Source organism: Nicotiana tomentosiformis, chromosome 10, assembly GCF_000390325.3.
Source record: "Nicotiana tomentosiformis chromosome 10, ASM39032v3, whole genome shotgun sequence".
Classification (NCBI taxonomy): Eukaryota; Viridiplantae; Streptophyta; class Magnoliopsida; order Solanales; family Solanaceae; genus Nicotiana; species Nicotiana tomentosiformis.
The window spans coordinates 66,553,600-66,579,884 of NC_090821.1; the positions used below are offsets into that span (position 1 = coordinate 66,553,600).

Genomic DNA, 26,285 nt, shown 5'->3' on the forward strand with positions numbered 1-26,285 from the left:
CGCCATCACGGTCTCGAGGGTGGGAATTCCGGATCGTGACAAGTTGGTATCAGAGCACTAGTGATACATAGTACCAACCTCTGGTTGCATTCCTTCCTAGTAATAGGAGGCGCCAACCCATGGCTACAATTCTTTTTAGTGATACAGGGCGTCAACCTCTGGTTACATTTCTTTTTCAGTAATATAGGGTATCAACCCTTGGTTACAATCCTTTTCAGTAATACAGGGTACCAACCCCTGATTTTCTTCCTTCCTAGTAATATAGGGTACCAACCCCTGGTTACATTTGTTTTCAGTAATACAGGGCACCAACACTGGTTACATTTTCTTTCAGTAATATAGGGTATCATCCCCTGGTTACATTTCTTATCAGTAATACAGTGCACCAACCCCTGGTTATATTTTTTTTCAGTAATACAGGGTCTCAACCCTTGGTTACTTTCCTTTTCAGTAATACAGGGTACCAACCCTTGGTTACAGTCCTTACTAGTAATACAGGGCATCGACCCCTGGTTGCATTTACTTTTCAGTAATACAAGGTACCAACTCCTGGTTATATTTGTTTTCAGTAATACAGGGTACCAACCCTTGGTTGCATTCCTTCCTAGTGATACGGGACGCAACCCCTGGCTACATTTTCTTTTAGTGATACAGGGCGCCAATGCCTGGTTATATTTCTTTTTCAGTAATATAGGGTACCAACCCTTGGTTACATTCCTTTTCAGTAATATAGGATGCCATCCTCTAATTCCATTTCCTTTTGGTAACGCATGGTACTCTCCCGTGGTTGCATATCCTCACATAGCTAGTTTATATTGATATCTTCGTTTTTCTTTTAATAAATTAGATAATTTATAGCTTTCTCTAATAACTCACAAAAATTTTCTAGTGCAAACTTGTGGGCAGAAAATATTGTTCGTTTTGTTCGTCTTTGATGGCTTTGCATGACATTACTGTAAAACACAGATTGTAACGATTAAAGCTTGCAGTTTTAGTTATCTTTAGAAAATAAGAGGTCTTTCGATCACAAGATTGTCAGAGTTAGTTTTGATAATATGTGAGCAACCCAGCTTTCCAAGAATCAAGTTCCAAACTCTGATTAAAAAAAAGAAGATTTTTCTAGCACAAAGACGGTTGGGGTCGAGCTTTGACGTAATGCACACATCGACCGACTCTCAATATCTATGTTCTTGGCATCTAATTAAGAAGTCAACAAGCCCCAAGCTAAAGGCACTTACCTTCCAATGCGGGTTTACAAGGTTTCAAGTGAAGATGCACGATGCAAGACATGAAGAGTAGATAGGACCTTGTATTTTCCTTTTTTCTTCAATGTAATTTTACGTAATAACAGGATCGCGGTCCAGAACCTCGATGGAACTTCACTCGACTCTCCAACCCATCATTCTATCACTCTCTTTGAACTACACGCGACCTGATTCCCTTATGACCTGGAATATGTAGGCTAGCCGAAACTAGGAACCGGTTGCACTTTCGCACTCTTTTCTCTTATTTCTTCCCTTTTGAATAATGATATGGTCAAAAATTAGTCACATGTCTCACCTTGTCTTTGCCTGAAATTTTTTCATGTTTTCAAGCAAAGAGGAGCCTGCTGTGAGCACCTAATTTATTACCATACTTAACTTTTTATCACCTTCTACTATGTAAATATTTTTAGGGGTTTAATCTACAGTTTTTATCTTTGTTTCACCTATTTTATATGGTTAATAAAAATTAAAAATAATTTAAAAGGTTAATTATTATTATTAATATTATTTGTTTTTGTCTTTATTTTTTTTTTAAAAACCAAAAATATTAAATAAAAAATTCTTTTAAAAAAATAAAAATAAAATTCGGGTGGGAATATAAAAAAGAGGGAAAGGGAAAGTATGGAATTAAAAAATAAAATTAAAGGAGGTGGGAATTTAAAAAAATGAAAAGTAAAAGAAAGTGGAAATAAAAAAAGAAAAGTAAAGGTAGGTGGGAATTAAAGAAAAAAAATTAAAAGCTGGAAATTAAAAAGAAAAGTAAAGGAAGATGGAAATTAAAAAATAGAAGTAAAGGAAGGTGGGGAATTAAAAAGAAAAGAATGAAAATGGAAATGTTTTTAAAAAAACTGAAAAAATTCCGAAATTTTCTCTATAAATAGAAGAGAAAAATGTGAGAAGAAAGGGAGAGGAAAGAGAGGAGGGATTCTTTTCTTTCTTCTCCTAAGATCTACATCTAGTAGCAAAAGACATAAGAATAACATCAATTTCTTCTAAAAAAAATTCCAGCAACTTTACCCATTCTTCTCCACCTCAAACAACCCTTCTTTTTTTTAACACAAAATAACCCATTTGATATCTGTAACTATCGCCCAACTCATTAGATTTTAATCCTTCGAGGTTGTTGATTCCGGTTTGAGTTTTCGGGTCCATAGCTCGACTGAAAATCGGTGTGTGTGGAGTTTCCCTTTCTCTGTAATCGTTTGCAATTTCGAGCAATAAAGGTTTATTTTTTTATTCTTATTCTCCTAACTATTTGATTACATTGAAATTATTTGGAAGATTTGTTTCTATTTTTTTTTTTCTTTCGCTCTTGTGTTTCTTCGTGAAAATGGCCCACTGTTTTGGTTGGTTTAGTTGATGTCTTGTTGCTTGAATCTATTATTCACCTTCCTTCTTTTTGTTTTGTTTGAGGAGCATGAGATTTAAGTTTAATAATCTGTTAGTTTTGTTTAATGAACGCTAGAAATATGAATAGAGATACATGTTAAATTATTGCCCATTAGATAAACCATTTAAGCTGTAGTACTAATACGTAATTAATTAGGAAGATCTAATTTTCTGTGAGTACTTTATTGTTGTATTCTTGTTCTTTTAGTGACGAATCAATGTATTGTGATATTGTTTTATTTCGTTGGAGTGACCCCAATTTTGAGACGATAAGTGTAATGACACGACCGGTCGTTTTAAGTATTACAGTCCTGTTCCCCCATTTACTGCTTATTGTATGCTGAACTGTTGTTATGTAACTTGTCGGGGTAGTTGGATTAGTGGTGGGGATGTTTCGCAATGAATAGTGGCACTTAGTCCCAAGGTTGGAAGATTAAGTTAAAAGAGTTGACCGGATATTGACTTATATGTAAACGACTCCGGAATAAAATTTTGATAGTTTCGGTAGCTCTGTATGGTGATTTAGTACTTAGGAGTGTGTCCAGATATTTATTTGGAAGTCCGTAGTTGATTTTGGCTTGAAATGTCAAAAGTTGAAAAATTTGAAGTTTGAAAAGTTAAGAAGTTTGTCTGAGGGTTGACTTTGTGGTTATCGGGCTCAGATTTTGGTTCCAAAAATTGGAATAGGTCCATCGTATCATTTATTACTTGTGTGTAAAATTTGAGGCAATTGGAATTGATCTGATAGGTTTCGACATCGATTGTAGAAGTTGGAATTTCTTAGTTCTCATTAGGCTTGAATTGGGGTGCGATTCATTTTTTTGATGTTGTTTAATGTGATTTAAGATCTCAACTAAGCTCGTATCATGTTTTAGCATGTGTTGACATAATTGGTTGAGGTCCCGGGGGCCTCGGGTGGATTCTGGATGATTAACGGATTGAAATTTGGACTTAGAAGGCCACTAATATGCTAAGTCTGGTTTCCTTCTTCGCATTCGCGAGGGAGGTATCGCGTTCGCGAAGGGCATCTACAAGCAGGTAAGAATTTATTCTTCGCGTGCGCGAAGAGGGCAACACGTTCGCGAAGATTTGGGTGAGTTGTGCATCGCGAACGTGTGAGGGCAGTCGCGTTCGCAAAGGAGAAAGGCAGCCTGGGATGGGACTCATGCGATTGGTCTAGGCATTCATGTGAATGACTTCACGATCTCGAAGCTTGGGAACATTTTTTGTCATCGCGTTCGCGAGTGGATCCTCGCGTTCACGAAGAGGAAATTTTGGGCAGTAGAATTTTGTGTTTCACCAACGCGAGGCACCTTCCGCGTTCGCGAAGGGTAATTTCCTGGGTATCAGAACTTAAGTTTCCATTTTTGGGATTTTCAGCTCGGTGTGAGGCGATTTTTCGGGAGATTTTCAAGGAATACAATGAGGTAAGAATTCCTAACTCGGATTTTGTTAAATTACACGAATCCATTATCATTAAATTAGTAAATTGGATTAAAAATGGTAGAAGTTTTCTAGACTTTAAATTAAAGATTTGGATGTCGAGTTGATGTTAGAATTTGGTAAATTTGATATGGTTGGACTCGTGGTTGAATGGGCCTTCAAATTTTGTAACTTTTATCGGGTTCTAGGACGTAGGCCCACATTGACTTTTGAGTTGACTTTTCGGATTTTAATTTGGAAACTTAGCATTTTCATATGGAATTGATTCCTATAGCTTGTGTTGATTGTATTGAATTGTTTGTGGCTAGATTCGAGACGTATGGAAGTCGAATCGCGAGGAAAATATTTATTGGAGTAGAGAATTTGCATGGTTAGAGGTAAGTAATACTTCTAAATTTAGTTTTGAGGATATGAATCCCTGAATTACGTGTTATATAATTGGTATGGAGGCGACACACATGCTAGGTGACGGGTGTGTGGACGTGCACCATAGAAATTGTGACTTAATTGATTCCGTGGAGTTGTGAAGTCAAATAATATTGTCATTTTCCATATATTCTCCACTTTGTTTGAGAAATTAAGTTAAGACTCAAGATAAAATCATGCTGAGGTTATATGCCGGTATTATTGGGACCCATAGAGGTCGTGTTGCTATTGAATTATTTGCTTAATTTGCAATTATGTACTCAGTCACATTCATCATTTGCATATCATATCTCAGTCTATGTTTTCATTCATTGATATATCATATCATCACGTTGGGCTGATATTTATGACATTGTGAGCCTGGTAGATGGAGGTATTGATGACTGAGTGAGGCCAAGGGCCTAGTTGTGAGGATAATTATGAGATCGGGCTACAGGCCGCCACATGTATTATTGATCCATGCCATGATTGGCTTATTATAGCACTTAGGATGGATCTGCTGCTCCGAATCTTTCACACCCACAGTGAGCGCAGGTGTGCAACTGCCGAGCGATTGGGAAGATTGACTAACTGTGAGGAATGAGTGACTCTGAGGATTGAGTGACTGTGAGGATTGAATGGCTAGGAGGATTAAATGCATTGATACTCTGAGTGCATACATATGATTTTTCCACCGTGGGGCATTACAATTGGCATGTATAATTGACATGTAGAGGTAGAGATGTATCATCTCTCATTTCAGCCATACTTGGCATATTTTACATGTATTGATCTTGACTGTTGAACTTGAAAGCATGTCTACATTTCTATACTGTTATTTTCTATATTTGGATTGTACCTATTGAGCTCGTCACTACTTTCAGCGTAAAGGTTAGTCCTGTTACTTATTGACTACATTGGGTCGGTTGTACTTATATTACACTTTGCACTTCGTGTGCATATCCGGGTACTTTCGGATACGGCGAATGCTAGATCTCCGAAGTTTTATCAGTTGGAGATTATCAAGGTAGCTGCCTAGGCGTCCGCAGACCTTGACTCTCTTTCCTTTTAGTTATTTGTAATGTTCTACATTTCTAGACAATGCTTTTATCAATCAGACTATGTTGTCATTTAGATGCTCTTGTACTCAGTTGCACTCGAGTTTTGGGAATGTATTTTATTGAGTCACGATATTTTGTATCAGTATTTATGAGATTTCACTCTTAAGTTTAATTTATTATGTTTCCAAACTTAAAAATACGTGGTTTATTGTGATTTTCGGCTTGCCTAGTATTGCAATTGTTGATACTCAATTTATATATATATATATATATATACACTTTCAAAATAGTATATATGCATCATCATTTAGTTTATAAGCATATACAAGTATTTTTCATAATTTTTCATAATTTTTAAAGGCTTTAAATCGATTTATTTCCGTATTGTTATACCTAGTAATTATCATTCAAATTATTTTTATGATGATTTAATCATCTAAACTTATCATTTACACCAACATGATGTTTTAAATATTTTTAGTGCATTTTTTAATTACATTTGCATTTCTAAGGCTAATTGCACATTTTTGCAATAATAGCCCATATTCATGTAAATATTTTTTTAATGTTAAGTAATTATTTTTAATCATTTTAGTGAACAACTAATATTATGTTATTTATTAATTACTTTTATAAATTATTATTTTTATTAAATATTAGGTATTTAAAAACTAGCCTAAAATCCTACCTATTTTTGGACCAATTACTGGCCCAAAATCTAACACCCTAGCCCAAATAACCCCCAGCCCAAATCAATTAACCCAACCCCACAACCCGGTCGCGACCCGTTTTAACCACCCGACCCAGTTCCCCTCTAATCGTGGCCGTTGATCTCTGAGATCAACGACCCACATTAAACCTTCCCTTTTAATTATCACCCTCATCCCTAACCCTAATCATTTCCCACCATCCGTCGCCCCTATATCCCACCTCCCTTCTCCCTCCTAAGAACCGTAGCCGCCGCCCCCCTAAAATCTCTCCTGATCCCACACGATATGGGATTCTATGGCTACCCTTTCACATATACGGCCTCTCTTTGTTACGGGTTGTTCTTCTATACAGCTTGCCTAAACATGGCAAGCAGATCTCATAAAGATCGAATCAAAATCGGTTTAAATCCTTGACTTTTCTGATATTCTGTCTACATTCATCATCTTGCTCTTTGTAAGTACGAATATTTGTGTATCTCTTATGGATTCTTACTTACCCTAAAATTAGGGTTTTCAGATCTCTTTTAATCGAACCAAAATAGGTTTGATTCTCTGATTTTAAGTATTATTATGTCCATATTCGTCCTATATTCTACTATGGTCTGTTTTTATTATATTTTTGTCGATATTTGTCTTACTCTAAAATTAGGATTTTCAGATTTTCTTAAATCGGACCAAAATTAGTTTGACCCTATGATTTTTAGTGCTATTTGGGTCTATATTCATCATATGTTATTATTTTTGTGTATATTCTGGTAATATTTATTTTCCTAAAAACTAGGGCTTCTTGACTTCTCCTAAATTGATGAATCAATTTTGTATGTTATTCTTTCCTTTTCTTTTGAGGTTGATTGATTGTTTTCCCTGTCTATGTGTTTAATTTTTACCACTATATAAACCCATCCCCTTTCCCCCCTTTAGACAGAACTGGAATCACTATTCTCTCACTAAAAATTGAAGTTTTCTACTCTATACTTGTTCACTATTCTATTCTATTTGGTTCTTGGCCGGCTGAAAGCCAAGGCCACCGGACTTCTAGTTTCTAACTTTTGCAATGTTTATTATGTTCTAATTAGCATGTTTTCTGAATTGCATGATCTAATGCATTTCTTTGACTCTTTTCTGCCCAATTCTGCTTGTAATTGCTTGCTTAATAATGCTTTGCACCTAGCCTAATTAATTTAGAAAAAAATGAAGCATGCTTAGTTTAGTTTGTGATAACCTGAAAATCTATTTTGACTATATGGTTCAATCTATGTTTTCTGCCTAATTCTGAACTTCTAACGACCAATTTGATGATTTAATATGCCCTTACTTGTTTAAGACCTTTACTCTGAATGTTATATGCTCTTATGACTATGGTTATCACCCTATGTATTCTTGCCATATCCAATCTATACCTCTGACAACTTGTGATCCTTTAAAAAACCAGTCTGCCTTAACTGACACTCTCTATGTTACCTGATCCTGTTTGTATTATAATGCTTAACTCCTATGTTTGGTATAATATGATCCCTTAAGTCCTAAATTAGTTGCATTACTTGGTTTTAATAGTCTAATACCATTGCCTGTTAACTTGGAATCCCAGGCTCCTTGTTCCTTATCATACGTCACCCTGCCCAGTGTGTTAATTTGCTTTTGGAGTTCATTATGTGATTATCTTACAAGTTTGCAAATGTTTTCCAATCCTATTACCCTACTACTATTTTAACTGGTTGTTTCTTGTTTAATTCTAGGGCTGGCTGAAAGCTAAAGCCCTTCCCCTAAGTTTCCTCTATCAACAACCTCCCTAGTGTGAGTACTGCCATGGGTTCTTGAAGCCCTTGAAAACTCTGACACACTAGGGCTCAAGGTTCTTTGCCACCTTTTTCCTAATTGCTCAACTTTGCCCCCTCTTCTCACATACTGAATAAACCAATTGGTTTGTGTAAATGTCTATACCTCTGGGACTTGATGGCTACTGGATGAGGGCTATTTTATGTGAATGGAGATTGTTTCTAGGCTGTTGTGAAACTGTGTTGAAGGCCTAGCTAGGCTAGGTATACATTGGGCCTGCCTTAGGCCCACTATAGCTATTCTATAATTCTGTAATTTATTTCACTGAATGGGCTTGTAATAATGTTATAATAACAATTTGGGTGTTAGTCAAATTGGAAAAAGGGGTTTATTTTAATATTTGCATCAAACGGGTAGAAATCCTGCCTATAGGTGTTTACTTTGCTCGAACATGTTCTGCTATTGTGTGTGTTAGATAACCTGCCTATAGGTATTTAATTCATTTAACATATTCTATTTCTACATGCTAGATGTCATGCCTATAGAAAATAAAATGACCAATGTCTCAATGTGCATTACAGCATATTCATTAGGTGCTATGAACATAGGGTTCTGTTAATTTATGTTCTACCAAATCTGCATTTTAGAAATCATGTCTATATGGTTTAATTGGTTAATGTGTTGTTGTTATAATTGCTCATTTAGGAAACATGCCTATAGGAGCTAAAATCAGTTTCAATCGCTAATCGTAGAAATCTTGCTTTAAGTGCTAAAATTTAACTTTCAACACTATTTTATTGCTTAACTCTGCCGCTATTAGAAATCATGCCTATAGGATCAAACTGGGAATTCTAAATATCTCCTGTTATTATCACTGCCAATTAGTGCGTAAATCATCTAGATAGCATGTCTATAGGTTTAATCGCTTATAACCTGTAATTAGTAGGCAACTGTGTAGTCACTTAGAAATTATACTTTGCATACAAAACTGTCTGCACGTTCAAAATCCAGGTCACATAGAAACCATGTCTATAGGGCCTAATGGCTTTAATTTGCCCCAATCCTGAAATTGTCTAACGTTTAATGTGAAAATATGTTTGCGTGTATTTGTTGTCTAAGTGTGGAGGCTAACTTGAGCCCTTAGTTGCTTTTACATGAAGTCCAACTTATTTTGTATGTCGCCTAGTTTTATCATTTCAGAGCAGCCTAAGCTAAGTCTAGAAACCATCCAAAATAGAGGTCTAAACGCCTCCTGTGCAATAGGCATGGGACGAGTAGTGCACGCATAGGGCACAGTTTAGAATCAACTAGTGCGCTTTAGGTAAAAACTTAAAGATAGTAATTGGGTAGCAGGAGATGATAGTCTGTGCCTGCTGAATAATACGAGTAACACCCCATCTCGACGGAGTTACGAAGTATTATTTATATTGCACGGGGTGATCCTTTAGGCTAAAAAACTTAGGACCCCCCATCTTGTCTTTAAACCAATTATCTGTGTTTACTCAAGGACTTTCTAATAATGATTTTTTTTTCAAACTTCTTATTTTTCTTTCTGACTATTTGACTAATTCATATAATTCAAGTTCGGTCGGGACCCACAGTTATGGACCTCTCGAAACTTCAGATGGTCGAAGTACTCCGGCGCAGAATGATTTGGTTTTACGGTTAGAGCAAAAGATACTGGAGTTACAAGGGGAACTTGTGCAGGTCCGTAACTTGGCAAACTTTTCCCTTACCCTAAATATTCCGGACATCAACCAACAAAACGCCCAAAACCCAACACCTCCTCAAAACACACAAAACCAGCACCCGCAAAATCCTCCCATACCTCATCAATACGCCACGCCTCACCAAAATCCTAATCCTCCACTAGTTTCAACTCCTCCACAGCATCATCATCATCCGACCCAGCACCCACAAATTATCACCTACCACACTCCTCAAAATGCACCACAACCTACTCCTGATCCCCAAAACTCAACCAATGATTACCACTACACCCAAATCCCTAGAGTCCACCAAAGTAATCCCATATATGTGGAAACCTTACCCCACAATTCACAACAAACCTCGTATATACCGGAATCCGCCGAGAAGGACCTGCTCATCAAGAACATGGAGGGAAGAACTTAAGAAGCTTACAAGTAAAGTCCAAGGTATTGAAGGTGCTAAAGGCATCGAAGGCTTGAACTATGAGGATTTATGTATTCAACTGGACGTAGAACTGCCAGAGGGTTACAAACCTCCTAAGTTCAAAATGTTCGACGGGACAGGTGATCCAAAGGTACATTTAAGGACGTATTGCCAAAAGCTCATAGAGGTTGGTAAAGATGAAAGAATTCGCATGAAGCTGTTCATGAGGAGCCTCACTGGAGATGCCCTATCCTGGTACATCAATCAAAATCCAAAGAAGTGGATTAATTGGGTAAGCATGGCGTCAGAATTTATGGATCGGTTCACATTCAACACAGAGAATGTACCAGACATCTTCTATATCCAGAATCTTAAGAAGAAGCCGACAAAAACTTTCCGCGAGTATGCTACTCAGTGGACATCAGAGGCTGCAAAAGTAAGGCCAGCATTGGAATAAGAACAAATGAACAAATTCTTTGTCCGGGCCTAGGATCCGCAATATTATGAGAGGTTGATGATTATTGAAAATCATAAATTCTCCGACATCATCAAATTGGGAGAAAGAATAGAAGAGGGAATCAAAAGCGGGATGGTAACAAATTTTGAAGCATTCTAGGCTACGAACAAAGCCTTGCAGTCGGGGGTTATATCTAAAAAGAAGGAAGTAGGGAATATGATGGTAGCCCAAGGTCCGAAGTCACCTCTCACATACCAAACACCTCCACCCATATTTCAGCCTTCACCTCCTAGATATCAACAACCTCTACTGCCTACCACACTTACAACACTCAGCCAGCATATTACCACTCACTACTAGCCTGCCAAAACTACCAAAAACCCAGGCCAAATTTCGACCATAGGCCGCCCAGACAATACACTCATATTGCCGAACCTATTGACCAGTTGTATGAGATATTGAAAGCTACCGGTTATGTTACTCCCATTCCTGCTGTCACCATGGAAAATTCCTCTCAATGGGTCAATCCGAATAAGACATGTGCCTACCATTCGGGCATAAAGGGTCACACTATTGATGAATGCCGCACTCTGAAGGATAAGATCCAGACGCTGATTGATACCAAAGTTATACAGGAAAAGGAGACTGCACCTAATGTCCGCAATAATCCCCTCCCGGATCACAGGGGCGAGGGGGTAAATGTGATAGAAACTGATGAAGAATGGGACCCGGAGGGGTCAATTGGGCTTATTCGAGAAGAGGATGATCCCAAAATGCCTCCTGTCACTCTCATGCCTATTGCGGTACAGATACAGTCACCGATTAAAGTTGAGGTAGCCGCACCGACTCCGTTCGAGGTTGAAATAACAACTCCCTCAGCCACGCCAACTCCGTTCGAAGTAGACGTGACCACACCATTCGCCGTAACGGTAGAACCCACACCATCCTTTAATTCCAATGCTGTGACCTGGGACTATACTGCAGAAGAGAGAAGGAAAGGAAATAGGAAAGTGGAAGAAACCGGTGCAGCACAAGGTATGACCAGAACTGGTAGGGTTTACACGCCCGAGCATTTGGGGGGAACAAGTAAAGAATTCGCTTCCAGGTATCCTATCATTGAAATTGGCCCGAATGATCTTTGGATAAAGGTGCAAGCAAGGGAGTATTCAGTGGTTGATCATTTGAACAAAACCCTGCCCAGATATCCATTCTATCACTACTGCAGAATTCTCAGGCACATAGGAATGCGTTGATGAAAGTGTTGAATGAGGCTTATGTACCCAACAACATTACCAGTGGAGAGATGGCCAACATGGTAGGATAAGTATTGGAAAGCCATAAGATCACTTTCCACGAAGATGAATTTCCAACAGAAGGGTTGAGCCATAACAGGGCGTTGCATATCACAGTACAGTACGAAGATAAATTCATTGCTAGGGTCTTGATAGATGGGGGTTCAAGTCTCAACATCTGCCCGTTGACTACTTTGAAGAGGTTAGATAAAGGTTTGAATGAGATACGAGTAGGAACTATGAACGTAAAAGAGTTCGATGGTCTCAAAGGGCCACATCGGAGAAACCAACCTCTGCTTACAAATGGGTCTAACTTGGTTTGATGTTGAATTCCGAGTGCTTGACATATCTGCCTCATACGATCTGCTATTGGGACGACCTTGGATACACGCCGCTGGGGCTGTAGCGTCTACTCTGCATCAGGCTGTGAAGTTCGAATGGAATCATCAGGAGATGATTATTCATAGAGACGGGAGTAACCTTTTTACACCAACCAGACTGTCCCAGTTGTGGAGAATAGGAGGAAGTTAGGGGGAGAGACTTACCATCGCATTAAGCATGTTAACGCGATCGAGAAGGACAAATGGTGGAGTAGCAAAATAGAAATCATATTGGCATGGACAACGTATGAACCCGGCAAGGGTCTCGGCATGAATCTCCAAGGGATCACAAAATTAATACAGTTAAAACGTCACGACACGACCTTTGGATTGGGATATCAGTACACATGGCACGAGTATCAGAATTGGTCACCACCATGGAATGGTCCTTATTACCATCTCGAGCAGTCGATACCACATTTGAGCCAAACCTTCCATCAGGCTGATATGATGTAGGGATCTGAAGAAGATGAAGCACTAGCTGGTTTAAGGAATCTATTCTTGGAAGATGAAGACATGGACTGCAATGTAATAGTTGAGGAGGAGGAGGAAGAAGGCCTCATCATCCAGACAGTGGAGAAGGGAGCTGTTCTCGGGAACTGGAATGCCACACCATCAAGGGCTCGCCGAGTTTCGAGGTAGCCTGGCTGCTAGTGTTATTTATTTTGAAAACAATTCTTATGAGCATTTTTAAAACATTTTTAGTATTTTGTTTTGAAACATTTGTTTGAATCATTAAAAATCGCTTTTGTTTGACATCTTGATAATTATCAATGGTTTGCTATTTTATTATTTATTACTATTCTCTACATTTTTCTCTCTACATCATTACTATTTCTTATAGTGTTGAACCAACAACTGTGATATGTAATGAGACAACACAACATAAGAATAGTGACTCAAAAGAAATTGAAGAAGAGGATATAATACCCGAGGAAATTATTATAGAAGTTGAAGATTTTGAGAACAAGCCTAAGTCCAACCTGGACGAAACTGAAATAGTCAACTTGGGAGATTCCGAAATAGTCAAAGAAACTCGCATAAGCATTCACCTATCACCATCATAGAAAGTAGAATACAACCATTTGCTAAAAGAATATGAAGACATTTTCGCATGGTCTTATGATGATATGACTGGTTTGAGCACGTCCATAGTGGCTCATAAACTACCCACCAATCCAATGTGTCCGCCAGTAAAGCAGAAACTCAGAAAGTTCAACCCAGATATGAGTCTAAAAATCAAATAAGAAGTCACCAAGAAGATCAAAGCTAAGGTTCTTAGAGTGGTTGAATATCTAACTTAGTTGGCTAACATCGTGCCAGTTCCAAAGAAGGATGGGAAAGTCAGAGTATGCGTCGATTATCAGGACCTAAACGGAGCAAGTCCCAAAGATGATTTCTCGTTACCCAACATACATATACTGATCGACAACTGTGCCAAGCATGAACTCCAATCCTTTGTGGATTGCTTCGCGAGATATCATCAGATCTGGATGGATGAAGAGGTTGCCGAAAAGACAACTTTTATTACACCGTGGGGGGTGTACTGCTATAAAATGATGTCGTTTGGTCTGAAGAATGCTGGGGCCACTTATATGAGGGCCATGGCAACTAGTTTCCACGGTATGATACACAAAGAGATAGAGGTATATGTGGATGACGTCGTCATCAAATCCAAGAAGAGTACAAATCACATAACAGACTTGAGGAAATTCTTTGAATGGCTTCGGAGGTACAATTTGAAATTGAATCCCGCAAAATGTGCCTTCGAGGTCCCCGCAAGAAAGTTGTTAGGATTCATCGTCAGCCGCCGAGGAATTGAGCTAGACCCATCAAAGAACAATGCTATCCAGGATTTGCCACCTCCAAAGAATAAGAAAGACGTGATGAGCTTCTTAGGATGTCTTAATTACATCAGCCGCTTCATAGCAAAATCAACCGTGATCTGTGAGCCGATTTGCAAAATGTTAAAGAAGGATGCCACAACCAGTTGGATTGAAGACTGCCAGAAAGCTTTTGACAGAATCAAAGAATATTTGTCCACACCGCCAGCCCTGGTCCTGCCAGAACCTGGTAGACCACTCCTACTCTATCTCTCTGTAGTAGATTGGGCTTTCGGTTGTGTCTTGGGACAACATGATGAGACGGGAAGGAAAGAACAGGCCATATACTATCTGAGTAAGAAATTCACACCCTGCGAAGTACGGTATTCTTTGCTGGAATGCACCTGCTGTGCTTTGACCTGGATAGCCCAGAAACTGAGGCACTACTTCTGTGCCTATACCACATATCTCACATCAAGGATGGATCCTCTGAAGTACATCTTCCAGAAACCCATGCCTACAGGGAAGCTGGCAAAATGGCACATATTGTTGAGTGAATTCTACATCGTCTATATGACTCGGAAGGCGGTTAAGGGACAAGCATTAGTGGGTCATCTTGCAGAAAATCCTGTAGGAGGAGAATACGAACCACTAAAAATGTATTTTCCTGATGAAGAAGTATCATTCGTAGGAGAAGATATCGCTTAAGCCTACGACAGATGGAGAATGTTTTTTTATGGAGCCGCAAACTTCAAAGGAGTGGGTATTGGAGCCGTTTTGGTGTCAGAAACAGGTCAACATTATCTGGTATCCGCGAAACTCAGATTTTCGTGCACCAATAATATAGCAGAATATGAGGCTTGCTTATTGGGGCTCAATTTGGCCGTTGACATGAATATCCAGGAATTACTGGTAATTGGTGATTTAGATCTTCCGGTACATCAGGTGCAGGAAGAATGGGCTACAAAGAATACCAAGATATTACCATATCTATATCATGTGCAAGAGATGATGAAGAGGTTCACGAAGATAGAGTTTAGACATGTCCCGAGAATCCAAAATGAGTTCGCAGACGCATTGGCCACTTTGTCCTCCATGATACAGCATCCGGACAAGAATTTTATCGACCCCATTCCGGTAAGGATTCATAATCAGCTAGCTTACTGCGCTCATATTGAAGAAGAAGCAGACGAGAATCCATGGTTCCATGATATCAAGGAGTACTTGGCAAAAGGAGAGTACCCGGAGCATGCAAATCATACTAAAAAATGCACGCTCCGACGATTGTCCAACCATTTCTTCTAAAGTGGAGGAATTCTGTACAGAAGGACTCCAGACCTAGGGTTATTATGGTGTGTTGACGCCAAAGAAGCTTCCAAACTGCTCGAAGAGATGAACTCTGGAACTTGCAGACCACCCATGAATGGTTTTGTTTTAGCCAAGAATACACTGAGGGCAGGTTATGTTTGGATGACTATGGAAACAGACTACATCAGGTATGTCCAAAAATGTCATCAATGCCAAATACACGTAGATATGGTACGGGTGCCTCCAAATGAACTCAATGCAACGAGTGCACCTTGGCCTTTTGCTCTTGGGGAATGGACATCATTGGACCAATCGAGCCTGCCGCTTCAAACTTGCACAAGTTCATTTTACTGGCCATAGATTACTTCACAAAATGGGTCGAAGCTGCATCCTACAAAGCTGTAACAAAGAAAGTCATCGCAGATTTTGTTAGAGATATTGTTTGCCGATTCGGGGTTCTAGAGTCCATCATCACCGACAACACCGCCAATATTAATAGTGACCTAATGAAAGCTATGTACGAGACCTTCAAAATCAAGCACAAGAATTCCACAGCATATAGGCCTCAAATGAATGGAGTCGTGGAGGCCGCAAACAATAATATTAAGAAAATATTAAGGAAGATGGTAGACAACCACAAGCAATGGCACGAGAAGTTACCATTTGCCTTATTGGGGTACCGTACCACAATCCGCACATCAACCGGGGCAACTCCCTATTTGCTGGTCTACGGTACCGAAGCTGTCATTCCTGCCGAGGTTGAAATTCTTTCTTTAAAAATTATACAAGAAGCTGAACTCAGTGATGCAGAATGGATAAGAAGCCTCTATAAACAATTAGCTCTCATTGACGGAAAAGAATGAATGCAGTGTGTCATAGTCAACTCTATCAGAATAGGATGTCCAGAGCTTTTAACAAAAGGGCTAAACCTAGACCATTCGCACCGGGGCAGCTGGTACTGAAACGGATCTTTCCGCATCAAAATGAAACCAAAGGGAAATTTTTGCCTAATTGGCAAGGGCCCTACATGGTTCATAGAATACTAATAGAGAAGCACTCATACTCGCAGAAATGGACAGAGAGGTTTAGCCAAAGCCTATCAATTCAGACGCAGTCAAAAGATATTATGTTTAGAATGTTCGCATTTTTTCATCTGATGTAATTGAACTACGCTCGACCTGATTCCCGTTTAAGAGGGGATACGTAGGCAACCTTGTGGTTTCAGTCATAATTCAATAAAATTTTCATTTTCCCCACAACCAGAAACTGGGGCAGAATTTTGAGGAGGTCCCTCAAAATTACGGAGCAAGTTCAGCCAACGTCATCATATGCAGAACGGTCAGAGAATCGCCTAAGTAAATTGGGGCAGAATTTTGCGGAGGACCCTCAAAATTCTAAGGAAGTCGCAATGTCTCTAAAGTGTCACAGTCATTGGTTCATTGAATTTATCTGATATTGCATACTAATATATTTTAAATAACTACATTCATCATATGCACGCACATTTTCGAAAACTTTATTTTTATGAAACAACCAGATGCTACCCGTGGTAACTAAGGCATGACTTCGATACAGAGCAAAGCAAAGCAGGTAGGCGGAGGCACGAACCAACCTTCCCCCGTAAAACTCACGATTGTCCTTTGGATGCAAGAACAAGAAATATTCTCAAATTTGGGTACACCTCAGAATCACTATATTCATAACGACAAAACTGCCAAGCGCAAACATATTTCCAGCTAAGAAATACTCTGTTTCTACTTATTATCTGTTCATTGCATGAGAATAATCATTGTCTCCATCTTGCATGAGGCTAAGCCCCGCCTTCTTAATTGCAAAAGGCTAATCACTGCCTTCCCCTGCATGAGACTAAGCATTGTCTCTATTTTGCATGAGGCTAAGACCTGCCTCCTTAATTACATAAGGCTAAGCACTGCCTTCCCCTGCATGAGACTAAGCATTGTCTCTATTTTGCATGAGGCTAAGCCCTACCTCTTTAATTGCATAAGGCTAAGCACTGCCTTCCCCTGCATGAGACTAAGCATTGTCTCTATTTTGAATGAGTCTAAGCCCTGCCTCCTCAATTGCATAAGGCTAAGCACTGCCTTCCCCTGTACGAGACTAAGCTTTGTCTCCACCTTTGCATGAGGCTAAGCCCCGCCTCCTTAATTGCATAAGCCTAAGCATTGCCTTCCCCTGCATGAGACTACGCATTGTCTCCCGCTTGTATGAGGCTAAGCCATGCCTCCTCAATTGCATAAGTCTAAGCATTGACTTCCCCTGCATGAGACTAAGCATTGTCTCCCACTTGTATGAGGCTTAGCCCTGTCTCCTCTTGTATGAGACTAAGCATTGTCTCCCTCTTGTATAAGGCTAAGCCCTGCTTCCTCCTTGCATGAGGCTAAGCATTGTCTCCCATTTCGCATGAGGCTAAGCATTGCCTTCCTAGTCACATAAGGCTAAGCTCTGCCTTTCCTTGCGTAACCCCAAATTCTATGCTACTTGAAATCTAGCACTATTCTCTACCTCGGGGCTAAGCTCTGCCCCCGATCATACACAAGACTAAGCTTTGTCTTGTTTCGCTTCGCATAACCAAACTTCATGTCTTTGCATCTCATGGGCTGAAATACCACCATTTTTGTCCAAAGGCGTCATAGTCCGAAGGCATCATCCTCATAGCTGGAAGACACCATGCCATGGCCTGAGGATCTCTCAATATTGCACATCATCATTCAAAGGCGTCATAGTTCGGAGGCACCATTTTCATGGATCGAGAACATCTTTTCATGGCTTGCGAATCCCTTATCACGCAATTCATGGCCCAGGACATCATGGTCTAAGGACATCATCCCCATCATCCAAAAACAGCTTTCATGGTCGAAAGAGAATTTGCATCATGTTTAAATTATCGCAATATACACCTGCATGCATTGTATTTAAGTTTTGCAGGTAATCCAGGAGGTAACCGTTCTCCCAACGGGAGCAATCTTCGCTCCAGTTTCCGTTCAATATTCACACCCTGTAACTACCTCAAATACAGCCAACCTCCATCCGTTACCCATTTCCACTTGATGACCATTCGAATACCCATAACCGTTCCAAGGTACATCCATTCACAATTCCGATATCGTCCTATCCAGAAGAGCTTGTCCGTTCCTATAACAACTCCATCGGCTTATTCCACCGTTGGATCCAGAACTACACACGACCTGATTCCTGTTAAACCAGGGATATGTTGGAAACTGAGAAACCGGAGTTCGGCCTATATTTTTCCAAATCACCCCATTCGGTCAAAATCGATCATCATTTCTTTACCCGAAAACTCTTTCATCATTCCCGAGTAAAGAGGGCCAACTGTTGATACCTAATTTTTCCCTCATATTTTAAATATATATATATATATATATATATATATATATATATATATATATATATATATATATATATATAAATACTTTCAAAATAGTACATATGCATCATCATTTAGTTTATAATCATATACATGTATTTTTCATAATTTTCCATAATTTTTAAAGGCTTTAAATCGATTTATTTTCGCATTTTTATACCTAGTAATTATCCTTCAAATTATTTTATGATGATTTAATCATCTAAACTTAGCATTTACACCAACATGATGTTTTAAATTTTTTGAGTGCATTTTGTAATTACATTTGCATTTCTAGGGCTAATTGCACATTTTTACAATAATAGCCCATATTCATGTATAATTACATTATTTATGCGAAAATGACTCTTTATATTTTTATAATGTTAAGTAATTATTTTTAATCATTTTAGTACATAAATAATATTTTGTTATTTATTAATTACTTTTATAAATTATTTTTTATTAAATATTGTTTATTTAAAAACTCGCCTAAAATACTACCTATTTTCGGAACAATTACTGGACCAAAATCTAATACCCTAGACCAAATAACCCCGAGCCCAAATCAATTAACCCAACCCCACAACCCGGTCGCGACCCGTTTTAACCACCCGACCCAGTTTCCCTCTAATCGTGGCCATTCATCTCTGAGATCAACGGCCCACATTAAACCTTCCCTTTTAATTACCACCCTCATCCCTAACCCTAATCATTTCCCACCATCCGCCGCCCCCATATCCCACCTCCCTTCTCCCACCTAAGAACCTAGCCGCCGCCCCCCTAAAGTCTCTCCTAATCCCACACGATATGTGATTCTATGGCTACCCTTTACCATATACGGCCTCTCTTTGCTACTGGTTCTTCTTCTATACTGCTTGCCTAAACATGGCAAGCAGATCTCATAAGGATCGAACCAAAATTGGTTCAAATCCTTGACTTTTTCGATATTCTGTCTACATTCATCATCTTGCTCTTTGTAAGTACGAATATTTGTGTATCTCTTATGGATTCTTACTTACCCTAAAATTAGGGTTTTTATATCTCTTTTAATCGAAGAAAAATAGGTTCGATTCTATGATTTTAAGTATTATTATGTCCATATTCGTCCTATATTCTACTATGGCCTGTTTTTATTATATGTTTGTCAATATTTGTCTTACCCTAAAATTAGAATTTTTAGATTTTCTTAAATCAGATCAAAATTAGTTTGACCCTCTTATATTTAGTGCTATTTGGGTCTATATTCATCCTATGTTATTAGTTTTGTGTATATTCTGGTAATATTTATTTTCCTGAAAATTAGGCTTTCTTGACTTCTCCTAAATTGATTCTGAATCAATTTCGCATGTTATTCTTTCCTTTTCTTTTGAGGTTGATTGATTATTTTCCTTGTCTGTGTGTTTAATTTTTACCACTATATAAACCCATCCCCTTTCCCCTTTAGACAGAACTGGAATTCTCTCACTAAAAACTGAAGTTTTCTACTCTATACTTATTCACTATTCTATTCTATTTGGTTCTTCGTCGGCTGAAAGCCAAGGCCACCAGACTTCTACTTGTTCTCACCTCTCTTGGGTGTGAGCACTGCCTGGGTTCTTGAAACCCTTGGAACTTGACACATTCAAGACTCTGGGTCCTTACAGCAATCTTTTTCTTGTTTATCGAACAGTCACTGGTTAGTTTCTAACTTTCGCAATGTTTATTATGTTCTAATTAGCATGTTCTCTGAATTGCATGATCTAATGCATTTCTTTGACTCTTTTCTGCCTAATTCTGGTTGTGATTTCTAGCTTAATAATGCTTGGCCCTAGCCTAATTAATTTAGACAAAATGAAGCATGCTTAGTTTAGTTTGTGATAACCTAAAAATCTGTTTTGACTATATGGTTCAATCTATGTTCTCTGCCTAATTCTGAACTTCTAATGACCAATTTGATGTTATTAGTATGCCCTAACTTGTTTAAGACCTTTATTCTGAAAGTTATATGCTCTTATGACTATGGTTATCACCCCATGTATTCTTGCCATATCCAATCTATACCTCTGACAACTTGTGATCCTTTAAAAAACCAGTCTGCCTTAACTGACACTCTCTATGTTACCTGATCCTGTTTGTATTATAATGCTTAACTCCTGTGTTTGGTATAATATGATCCCTTAAGTCCTAAATTAGTTGCATTACTTGATTTTAATAGTCTAATACTATTGCCTGTTAACTTGCAATCCCAGGCTCCTTGTTCCTTATCATATGTCACCCTGCCCAATGTGTTAATTTGCTTTTGGAGTTCATTATGTGATTATCTTACAAGTTTGCAAATGTTTTCCAAACCTATTACCCTACTACTATTTTCACTGGTTGTTTCTTGTTTAATTCTGGGGCTTACTGAAAGCCAAAGCCCTTCCCCTAAGTCTCCTCTATCAACCTCCCTAGTATGAGCACTGCCCTGGGTTCTTGAAGCCCTTGGGAACTCTGACACACTAGGGTCCAAGGTTCTTTGCCACCTTTTTCCTAATTGCTAAACTTTGCCCCCTCTTCTCACCTACTGGATAAACCAGTTGGTTTGTGTAAATGGCTATACCTCTGGGACTTTTGATGGCTACTGGATGTGGGCTATTTTATGTGAATAGAGATTATTTCTGTGATGTTGTGAAACTGTGTTGAAGGCCTAGTTAGGCTAGGTATACATTGGGCCTGCCTTAGGCCCACTATAGCTATTCTATAATTCTGTAATTTATTTCACTCATTGGGCTTGTAATAATGTTATCATAATAATTGGGGTGTTAGTAAAATTGAGAAAAGAGGGTTTATTTTAATATTTGCATGAAACGGGTAGAAATCCTGCCTATAGGTGTTTACTTTGCTCGAACATGTTCTGCTATTGTGTGTGTTAGAAAACCTACCTATAGATATTTAATTCGTTTAACATATTCTATTTCTACATGCTAGATGCCATGCCTATAAAATAAAATGACCAATGTCTCAATGTGCATTATAGCATATTCATTAGGTGCTACGACTATAGGGTTCTGTTAATTTATCTTCTACCAAATCTGCATTTTAGAAATCATGCCTATAGGGTTTAATTAGTTAATGTGTTGTTGTTATAATTGCTCATTTAGGAAACCTGCCTATAGGAGCTAAAATCTGTTTCAATCGCGAATTGTAGAAATCTTGCTTTAAGTGCTAAAATTGAACTTTCAATACCGTTTCATTGCTTAGCTTTTCCGCTATTAGAAAGCATGTCTATAGGATCAAACTGGGTAATTCTGAATATCTCCTGTTATTATCACTGACAATTAGTGCGTAAATCATCTAGATAGCATGTCTATAGGTTTAATCACTTACAACCTGTAATTAGTAGGCAACTGTGTAGTCACTTAGAAATTATACTTTGCATACAAAACTGTATGCACGTTCAAAATCCAGGTCACATAAAAACCATGTCTATAGGGCCTAATGGCTTTAATTTGCCTAAATCCTAAAATTGTTTAACGTTTAATGTGAAAATTTATTCGCGTGCATTTGTTATCTAAGTGTTGAGGCTAACTTGAGCCCTTAATTGCTTTTACATGAAGTCCAAGTTATTTTGTATGTTGCCTAGTTTTATCATTTCAGAGCAGCCTAAGCTAAGTTTAGAAACCATCCAAAATGGAGGTCCAAATGCCTCCTGGGCCATAGGCATGGGTCGGGTAGAGCACGCATAGGGCACGGTTTAGAATCAATTAGTGCCCTTTAGGTAAAAACGTAAAGATAGTAATCGGGTAGCAGGAGATGATAGTCTGTGTCCGATGAATAATACGAGTAACTTCCCATCTCGAGGGAGTTACGAAGTATTATTTACGTTGCACGGGGTGATCCTTTAGGCTAAAAAACTTAGGACCCCCATCTTATCTTTAAACCAATTATCCGTGTTTACTCAAGGACTTTCTAATAATGATTTTTTTTCAAACTTCTTGTTTTTCTCTCTGACTATTTGACTAATTCATATAATTCAAGTTCGGTCGGGACCCACAGTCGTGGACCTCGAAGAGTGCCTAACACCTTCTCTTAGAGGTAATTTGAGTCCTTACCCGATCTTTGGTGACGAAACTGGTTAAACCATAGTTATTTGCAAATAGGTTCCCTAACGCACCTCAAACCTGTTAGGTGGCGATTCTCTCTTTTAACACCTTCCTTTAAAAGAGTTCTCGCGTGTCAAAACCCGATTTCACAAGAAATAGGGACGCGACAGCAATAGGCGCCATCAGGACATATGAGATTTAGGTCGTGACAAGTTGGTATTAGAGCCTAGGTTACATAGTTCTCACGAGTCATGAGCAGGTTTAGTAGATTCTTGTGGATCGGTATGGAGACATCTGTACTTATCTTCGAGAGGCAGTTGAACCCTTAGGAAAATTTCACTTTCTTGTATTCTGGTCGTGCGAATTTGTTGATTCCTGGAAATAAACTTATGTTATTCTATTCTCTCACAGATTGTGAGAATGCGTGCTACCGGATTGGGTGGATAGACACCAATGCCGCCAGCTAGAGCCACGAGAGGTCGGGGCCGCGGTAGAGAACAAGGCAGCGGTAGAGGCCGAGGTGTAGCTCGTACAACAGCTAGAGCAGCACCTGTAGACCCACCAGTTGCTCCAGCTCAGGAGCGAATTCTAGATATAGTTGAACTGGTAGGACCAGCTCAGGCACTAGCTGTGCCTATTATGATTCTAGGCCTTCAGGAGGCTTTGACCCAGATATTGATTGTTTGCACTGGCTTTGCTCAGGCAGTTTCAGCTCAGGCGCACCACTGACTTCTCTGGCCGAGGGAGGTATTCATACCTCAGTCGCCCGTATTCCAGAGCATATGGTGTAGGGACTTCATATACCAGGGGTACTACCATCCCAGTCAATTGCAATTGCTAAGACCCAGATGGGTCCCGTTATGAGTGATGAGGAGCAGAAGAGACTAGAGAGAATTGGGAGGCTCCAGCCTCCATCATTCAGTGGGGATGAGTCAAAGAATGCTCAAGATTTCTTGGATAGATACCAGCGGATTATTCGAACGGCGGGTATTCTAGAGACTAGTGGGGTTTCATTTACTACTTTTCAGCTGATGGGGGCAGCCTTCAAATGGTGGGAGACCTATGAGAGAAGCAAGCAAATTAGTGATGCACCACTTTTATGGCATGAATTCTCCGTTCTATTCTTGGAAACGTTTGTGCCACAAACCCGCAGGGAGGAGCTACACAGACAGTTCGAGTTGCTATGTCAGAAAGGCATATGTGTTACCCAATATGAGATGAGGTTTTCAGAGTTGGCTTTCCACGTAGGTTGGTTGGTTCCCACAGACAGGGAGAATATTAGGAAGTTCATTGATGGCCTCAACTATCAGTTGTGTTTTGTTATGACTCTGAAGAACGTAGCAGGTGCTAATTTTGACAAGGTGGCTAATATTGCTCGGTGGCTTGAGTTGGTCTGTAGTCAGGAGCATGAGGAGAGGGAGGTCAAGAGGCCTCATGTTTTAGGCGGTTCCAACGGTGTTCCTTCTGGGGAACAACCCTACCACAGCAGGGGTTGTCACTTTACGCCCTCTCAGATGGCTCATCCAGTTCATCATGGCACATTATCTAGGCATGGTTCATACAGTGCTCGACTGGTTCTCAGGGCTTGACTCAGTCCCCACCACCACCGTGGAGTTGCTTCGAGTGCGGGGAGTTTGGACATATGTAGAGATAGTGTCCGAGTAGTCTTGGATGTTCAGTTCAGTAGAGGGGTCAGGCTATGACCTCCGCACCAGTTACTTCACAACTCGCTCAGCCAGCTCGGGGAGGGGCTCTGGCAGCTAGAGGGTGCCCTAGAGGGGGAGGCCGATCAGGTGAAGGACATGTTCGATTCTATGCTATTCCTTCCAGGCCAGAGACCGTTGCTTCAGATGTAGTGGTTACAAGTAATGTTTCAGTGTGCCACAGAGATGCTTTCACATTGTTTGAACCTGGTTCTACTTACTCGTATGTATCATCATATTTTGCTCGTTATTTAGATATGCCCCGTGAGCCCTTAGTTTTACCTGTTCATGTACCTACGCCTGTGGGTGATACTATTATTGTGGACCATGTATATCGGTTGTGTGTAGTGACTATTGGGGGATTGGAGACTAGAGTTGATGTCTTATTACTTAGTATGGTTGATTTGGACGTGATTTTGGGAATGGATTGGTTGTCATGTCATGCTATTCTGGATTGTCATGCTAAGACAATGACGTTGACGATGCCGGAGTTGCCAAGGATCGAGTGGAGAGGTTCTCCATATTATGTTCCCAGCGGGGTAATTTCATATTTGAAGGCCTAACAGATGGTTGGGAAGGGTTGTCTGTCATATTTGGCCTTTGTGAGAGATGTTGGTGATGATACTCATACTATTGATTTTGTTTCGGTAGTGCGAGACTTTCTGAATGTGTTTCCTGCTGACCTGCCGGGTATGCCATCCGATAGGGATATTGATTTTGTTATTGACTTAGTGCCAGGCACTTTGCCCATTTCTATTCCTCCGTATCGTATGGCACCAGCTGAGTTGAAGGAATTGAAAGAGAAAATTCAGGAGCTTCTTGATAAAGGGTTTATTAGGCCTAGTGTATCGCCTTGAGGTACACCAGTTCTGTTTGTGAAAAAGAAGAATGGTACTATGCGGATGTGTATAGACTACAGACAGCCGAACAAAGTTACAATCAAGAACAAGTATCCTTTGCCACACATTGATGATTTATTTGACTAGCTTCAGGGAGCTAGAATATTCTCTAAGATTGATTTGAGGTCCGAGTATCACCAGTTGAAGATTCGGGACTCGGATATTCTGAAGACAACATTCAGGACCCGTTATGGTAACTATGAGTTCCCTATAATATCTTTTGGACTGACCAATGCCCCAACAACATTCATGCACCTGATGAATAGTGTATTCTAGTTGTATCTTGATTTATTTGTCGTAGTATTTATTGATGATATCCTGGTATACTCACAAAGCTAGGAAGATCATGCACAACATTTTAGGATTGTACTACAGAGGCTGAGGGAGAAGAAATTGTATGCCAAATTCTCCAAATGTCAATTCTATCTTAGTTCGGTGGCATTCTTGGGGCACATATTGTCCAGTGAGGGGATTAGTGTGGATCCGAGGAAGATAAATACAGTTCAGAGTTGTCCCAGACCATCTTTAGCTACTGAGATTTGGAGTTTCCTTGGCTTGCCGGATATTATCGTCGCTTCGTGGAGGATATCTCGTCCATTGCGGTGCCTTTGACCAAATTGACACAGAAGGGTGCTCCATTGTCGGATGAGTATGAGGAGAGCTTTCAAAAGCTCAAGACTACCTTGACCACAACTCCAGTTCTAGTTTTTCCTTCAATGTTATGTTCTTATACAGTGTATTGTGATGTTTCTCAGATTGGTATTGGGTGTGTATTGATGTAGGAGGGTAGAG

General features: G+C 39.5%; 3 protein-coding genes and 1 long non-coding RNA gene across 4 annotated transcripts; all 4 read left to right on the forward strand.

The window, feature by feature from the left end:
• Nucleotides 1-2,188: 2,188 nt before the first annotated feature.
• LOC104085104 (uncharacterized) lies at nt 2,189-8,446 on the forward strand. Its single transcript, XR_683765.2, has 3 exons — nt 2,189-2,488; nt 4,406-4,474; nt 8,010-8,446. It is a non-coding gene; the product is annotated as an uncharacterized lncRNA (long non-coding RNA).
• A 1,638-nt stretch (nt 8,447-10,084) lies between these two features.
• LOC138900326 (uncharacterized) lies at nt 10,085-10,639 on the forward strand. The gene has a single exon (XM_070187054.1). The coding sequence runs from the start codon at nt 10,085-10,087 to the stop codon at nt 10,637-10,639; it is 555 nt and encodes a 184-aa protein (XP_070043155.1).
• A 13,100-nt stretch (nt 10,640-23,739) lies between these two features.
• LOC138900327 (uncharacterized) lies at nt 23,740-24,480 on the forward strand. The gene has a single exon (XM_070187055.1). It carries the CDS (start codon nt 23,740-23,742, stop codon nt 24,478-24,480), a length of 741 nt encoding a protein of 246 aa, XP_070043156.1.
• Nucleotides 24,481-24,590: 110 nt separating this feature from the next.
• On the forward strand, nt 24,591-25,157 carry LOC138900328 (uncharacterized). Its single transcript, XM_070187056.1, has one exon. It carries the CDS (start codon nt 24,591-24,593, stop codon nt 25,155-25,157), a length of 567 nt encoding a protein of 188 aa, XP_070043157.1.
• The last annotated feature ends 1,128 nt before the right edge of the window (nt 25,158-26,285 follow it).

Coding starts and splice junctions, on each gene's coding strand:
- LOC138900328 (XM_070187056.1), top strand. CDS start 24,591: ATGACCTCCGCACCAGTTACTTCACAACTCGCTCAGCCAGCTCGGGGA.
- LOC138900326 (XM_070187054.1), top strand. CDS start 10,085: ATGTGGAAACCTTACCCCACAATTCACAACAAACCTCGTATATACCGG.
- LOC138900327 (XM_070187055.1), top strand. CDS start 23,740: ATGGGTCCCGTTATGAGTGATGAGGAGCAGAAGAGACTAGAGAGAATT.